General features: G+C 48.2%; 1 protein-coding gene across 1 annotated transcript; it reads left to right on the top strand.

The window, feature by feature from the left end:
• Positions 1-2,636: 2,636 nt before the first annotated feature.
• LOC124665884 (probable disease resistance protein At1g61300) lies at positions 2,637-6,066 on the top strand. The gene is made up of 2 exons (XM_047203243.1): positions 2,637-3,367; positions 3,472-6,066. The coding sequence occupies exons 1-2, from the start codon at positions 2,642-2,644 to the stop codon at positions 5,734-5,736; spliced, it is 2,991 nt and encodes a 996-aa protein (XP_047059199.1). The 5' UTR covers positions 2,637-2,641; the 3' UTR covers positions 5,737-6,066.
• Positions 6,067-6,282: the final 216 nt, after the last annotated feature.

Here is a 6,282-nt window from a genome sequence, read left to right on the forward strand (position 1 = left end):
CTTGTAGTTTCATTTTCATATCATTCAGGATCAAGGAATAATATTTTAGCAGGACGAATCCGAGTAAAACATTATTCACTCCTCGATCCCGGATGACATGTGAAACCTGCTTCATCTCTAGCCTACTGCCTACTAGCCACCCGACTCTATGGAGGTGGACGATCGCCCGCTGCTGCGCCGCCTGCTCTCTCCACTGCTCCTCCGTCGTCGATCCCCCGCTGCTCTCTCCACCACGAACGTCAAGTAGGCTGCTCTATCCGCGCCCGCCGCCTCCTGACGCAGCAGCTGCTCCAACTCCTCCCGCCGCCGACGGTGCTCCACCTCCTGCCTCTGTAGCCGCAGCTGCATCTCCGCCAAGAGCCGCCGCTCGTAGACTTTGTCCTGATGCTGCTGCTCCTCCCGCACCTCCCGCCGCAGCGCAAGCTCCTCCCACCCCTACTGCCGGCGCACCGCCTCCCGGTGCGGCCGCTCCGCCTCCCGTTGACGCCGCCCCGCCTCCCGCAGCTGCCGCTCATCGGCGGCAAATGCATCTACGGTCGCCGCTAGCACCGCCTCCTCGCACGCCTTGTACTCTGCGAGCTTCGGGTCCTCCTCCACGACTTCTACGGCCGCCTCTAGCGCCGCCTCCTCCCACGCATCGTACATTGTAGGTTTAGATTTTTGCACTACTGAAGTGAGAGGTGGGGAAGGAGGGGTTAATATAGACCGGCGGTGAGGCGGGAAACCTCCCGCGCGGCATCGTGGCGGGAGAGTTTTCCGCCCGGCGTCGTGGCGGAGAGTTTCCCGCGTCGCGTCGTGGCGGGAAATCTCCCGCGCGGCACCTTGGCGGCACTGACAGTGCGGCCCCATCGCAAAACGCGAGGCACCGGCGCGCCCGATTCACGCCATTCGCCAAGGTGCCGGCACGGGTTGCCGGCGCTTCTATTGGGCTCGAAATTGCACCGACGCTTTTTGAGGCGCGCCGGTGTGAGCCCATTTTCGATGTCACCCCCCAAAATGCTATCGGGGGCGCCGGTGGAGATGCTCTAATGGCGGGGCACCCGGGCAAAGCTAGGCATCGCCGACTCCTTGGCCTGGGAATCCTGTGTGGCAGAGCCGTGTCTGCTGGCTTTATGCCTATTCTCACCGGACCCACAGACTTTGAATAAAGTGCAAGTGCAGAAAATGGACAAATAAGATTTACATCTTCTCCTCCGGCTCTCAAAGCGCATCGACGGTGGAGGAGCAGGGAAAAAATCAGCAAAGTTTGGTGGGATCTCATGTAAGCGAGAGAGAGAGAGAGAGAGCAGCGTCAAGCAAAGAACCATGAAAGCGACATGACGCAGCCAGCACCATGGAAAGCGCAGACAAGAACATTTCTATCCCTAGCGCAGCACATGGAAGCAGCGCCGAAAGCGAGCTCGCAGCTCTGTAGCACGAAGCGACGTGAGGAAGACGATTAGCTGATTTCTGGCCGCGTGATGCTAATCGGGCGGCAACCGATTTCTGGCATGCAGAACGGGCGACCGACGCCACGAGCCTATCGACTAGCTTCTCTCCAGCGTGTGTCGTCCAAAGAGAAAATTCTCTCCAGCGTGTGTCGTCCAAAGAGAAAATCACTCGCGCTGCCTCCCCTCGCGTCTCGTCAGGACGCCCAACCTGCCGCCGTGCGCTTCTTTCCGGTGAATTCCTCAGCATACCGGCGGTTCGCCCCGGCGCCGGAGCGCGGTGGTGGGCATGTAGCACTGCGCGGCCTTCAGCAGCTTGTCCACAGGTATATACTTCAGAAAGAAGCTTTGATTTGTTACATCTGGATCTGGTTGATGCAGCGCATGCATGTTTACTGCTTTCGATCTGTTTGTTGGTGTTTGGTGTCTTTAGCTCGGATAAATCAGGACACCGCCTCACACAACCACTACCTCTAGTTTCATGTGATCTACCGCACTGCACAACCAATCCTTTTCTTTCTTTTTTACAGTTTTCACTTTATGTACTTATATCTTCATGTTTATAGGTTCCAGCTTTATAAATAGCGACGGACTTTTCATCTTCTCACTGCATCTATCAAACATATGGAGGAAATTAATTTTTGTAACTTGACTATTGTAAACCTGCCTTAATGTTTCATTCGATGTTGTTTCTATATTTTTTGATAGCGTTTATATAAGCGTCAACAACTGACCCACGCTATTTGTCCTGCAGTGCCTCTTCTTAAGTTAAAATGAGTGGTGATTGGTGCGGACCTACTATCAATACGATCATAACTCCATGCTACGATCCTCTTGCAAAGCATGTATCGTATTGCTTCACGGCTGGCTCAAAAGTGAGGGACCACAGGATAGAAATTGAGGCTCTGAAACTCAAACAGGTAGCCGTCCAACAGAAGATTCGAGATGACGAGCATACATTGGATGCTGTTCCAACAGACCAGGCAACATTATGGCTGGAATCGGCGAATAGAGCTGTATCTGAAGAAGAGGCAAACCACATGCGATACGATCAGAGGTGCCTATTATGCGGGTGCTGCTCCCCAAATATCTTCAAAAACTACAAGATCAGTAAGCGAGCGGATAACCAGCTGAATCAGGTAAAATCAATCATGAGTAATGCACCGGACAATAATAATGTCACACGTGCACCAGATCCACGTCGTGTCGAGAGTATGCTCGTAGATCCTGCTCCTATGCCGCAAAGCAGAGAGGTTATTCTCGAGGATGCTCTCCGGTTCATCATGAGCAATGATCCCAATGAGGGGAAAATTGGAATGTGGGGTCCAGACAAAGATGATAACACAAATCTCCTCAAGCATATCAACAATTCATTTCTGGAACAAAGTCTCTTCGATTTTGTTATCTTTGTTCCAAGCCCCAGCGATTGCTCGGTAACAAATATTCAATCTGAAATCATAAGCAGGCTCGGTATGAAGCAGGATGGTAATGAGGCAACTCGAGCCACCAGGATACATGGACAGCTTGAGAATAAAAATTTCCTCCTGATTGTGGATGACCTCCGTCAGAATCTGGACCTTCGAGCCGTTGGCATTCCATATCCTCTTGGATTCGTGGGAGAGAAGAAGAGGAAAGTGGTAATCATGTCACTGTCAGGATACAGATCCGTAGGTAATCTGATGGGTGTGAACAAATATATTGAACTAGCTATTTTGCAAGAGGAGGAAGCACGCGAGCTATTTAGACAGTCAATAAATTACCAAGGAGATCTTTATTCTGATCCCCGCATTGGAACACATGCTACTGATCTGGTACGGGCAATAAATGGCCTGCCATCGGAATTGGTACGTTATGGGAAGTCAATGCATGGAATAATGGATGCAAGTTCCTGGAAAGTTGCTATAGATGATGCAGCAAGTAAATTTTCTAGGTTACGTTCGGTAAGTGCTAATTTGTGCCAAAGCTCAATTTTTCTACGAATCTATAGCTGGTCATAAACCTGTTTTCTGAGCACTAACCTATGTCTCTTTTTTATGCCTTGAAGATAGAAGACACTCTCCGTCTCATTGAGGATGATCCCACGTTGGGAGTAATTGGAATATGGGGTCCAGGTGGAGTGGGCAAAACACATCTTCTGAAAAAAATCCTGGGCTTTTTCAGAGGAAGGATGACTGTTATATGGGTGACAGCCTCCAAGGAATGTTCAATGTTAGAGGTCCAAACACAAATTTTAGACGAGCTAAAACTGGAAGGGGATGGCAATGTGGGAACCCAAAGTAGCATGATTCGTGGCTTCCTGGAGAATAAAAACTTGCTGTTACTGTTGGATGACCTTTGGGAAAGAATTGATCTGGAAGCAGTTGGCTTACCACTTCCCCTTGGAATTGAACCTTTGAGCAAACTAAAGAGAAAAGTTGTGCTCACAACAAGATTTAGATCCATTTGTGGCGGGATGGAGGTGAAAAAACAGATTAAAGTTCCATATCTGCAGGAGAATGAGGCATGGGAGCTATTCAGAGAGAAGGTCGGAGACCAAACTCTTTTTTCTCCTGGTATTGAGGATCGTGCAAGAATACTTGTGACTGAAATGAAGGGCTTGCCTTTAGCTTTGGTAACTGTGGGAAGGGCAATGTATGAGAAATTTTGTCCAGATCAATGGGATTCTGCCATCCAACATATGAAAAATTCATGTTGCATTGACACAAATGAAGACCCCCTGGAGATGGAGAAAGAAGTTTTTAGAACGATCATGTTTAGCTATGATAGCTTGAAAAGCGAGAGGTTGAAGAATTGTTTCTTGACTTGTGCACTGTGGCCAGAGGATAGGGAGATTCACAGGGAAGAGCTCGCTCGATGCTGGATTGGGTTAGGTCTAGTGGATGTGGGGGACATACAAAGTCCCTACACAAAAGCTTATAGTCTGATGGGCGACCTTATAGGTGCATGTCTGTTAGAGGGCGTTGGAAAATCGAATCATCATGTCAAACTACATGATGTGATTCGTGATATGTCTTTATGGATCTCTTGTGGCTGTGGTGAGAACAATGGCAACTGGTTTGTCCGTGCAGGAGTTGGCCCAGATGAAAATTTTGGCATCCCTTGGAGCAGTGCAGAATGCATCTCATTAATGTTCAACAGGATGAAGAAATTTCCTTTTATTCGTGATCCGCTGAAACTGAGGGTCTTATTCCTTCGAGGCAATATGTGGGATGAAACTATAATAGATGGAGTACTTGTGAATTGCTCTAAACTGACATATCTGGACTTGAGCCGTAATAGACTCAAGGGGATATCTGAAAGCTTATGTCGCCTGACAGAATTGAAGCATCTCGATTTGTCAGATAATCGGAAGATAGAGGAAGTGCCGCACAACTTTGGAAACCTCATTAAGCTCAAGTTCCTGTACCTGCAGGGCAATGACATAGAAATAATACCAAATGAGGTCATATCTAGACTTGAAGCATTGGAAATAATACACGTGGATCTTATCTTGGTGTCTGATTGTATTAGATCTAATGTATATAGAGAGTTGGCCACACTGAATCACTTGAAAGTTGTTAATACATCAGTAGGACTTTCAGATACTTGGACATCACTTCATGATGCGGCTGACCTACCCATTCGGTCTTTAATTCTGGCACCATCTGCTGAAAAAAAGGAATTCCATCTCTATGATATTTTATCATTGGACTTCGCACAAACGACCTTGTATGAACTGTATATTGAAGGCGGCCAGGATCTGACAGATATAACATTAATACGTAGGCCTGAACAACAACCCTACAGTTTTGGTGTTCTCAATAAGCTGACCATGCGTCGTTTGGCAGCATTGACAACAGTAAAATGGATGGGAACATCTCCAACATATGTATTTCCAAGGCTCACTTGTTTGAAAGTGTCACGCTGCACCAAGCTAGAGAACCTGTCTTGGGCGATGTATCTGCCTTGCCTTGAAAAACTCAATGTACGCGTCTGTAATAGCATGCGGAAGGCTTTTACAAGGTATCATGTTGACAACGTGTGGAGTGGGCAAGAGAGTTCCCAGACATTTCCTTGCCTCAAGCACCTTTGTCTTGAGTACTGCAAAAGGCTGGTCACTATTGCGGATCCTGATGTGGCATTCCCATCCCTAGAGGTGCTGGAGATTGGAGTTTGTCCAGAGCTGAAGAAGCTTCCTTTTGACATGTCCAGCTTGCCACAAAGTCTGAAGGTTCTACGGATGGATTATACTAGATCCTGGCGGCGATTGGAATTGGAAGAAGATGTCAGATCTTTCCTTCAACCCAGGCTTCAATATAGATACCGATAAATACCATGAGCAATCAGTCCATTCTATATCTGTATCTCGTCTGGGAGTGTTATCAGGCATGTTTATACAGCGTGCACGGGAAAAGCTTCTTTGGGCTCCACAGTTGTCATCGTCTTTGCTCTGCATTTTCCTTTCCCTGTGTTTTGAGTTTCAGTTTCGTCAGGTCCTGTGTTCTGAGCTGGACCAGCAAGTATTGTAAGCCAGAGACGTGATGTGTTCACGCTGCGTTGGTTGTTGTTGGCGGTAATTTAGGACAATGTTTCTTCTTGTGTGGAGGTGTTTTTTATTTGTGTGAAACCTGATTTCTCAATGCGGAGACTACAAATTTTGGGTCGGATTGTTACCTTAGTGATCGAGCTGGAAGGCACCCGATCGACTCTCCGCGCGGGGGAATCGTGAAACGCTGGCGCGTGCTCCCAGCCGAACCGGGCTCCGGGGAATCGTCGACGGTGATGTTTCGCGGCTTCGACGTTGTATCGAGGTAGTAACATGTCCGTCCGTGAGCAGTTTCTTTCCGGCCAAATGGAACTTTCTTTTCATCTGCTC

The sequence above is a fragment of the Lolium rigidum genome, chromosome 6 (genome assembly GCF_022539505.1).
Source record: "Lolium rigidum isolate FL_2022 chromosome 6, APGP_CSIRO_Lrig_0.1, whole genome shotgun sequence".
In the NCBI taxonomy this organism is placed as follows: Eukaryota; Viridiplantae; Streptophyta; class Magnoliopsida; order Poales; family Poaceae; genus Lolium; species Lolium rigidum.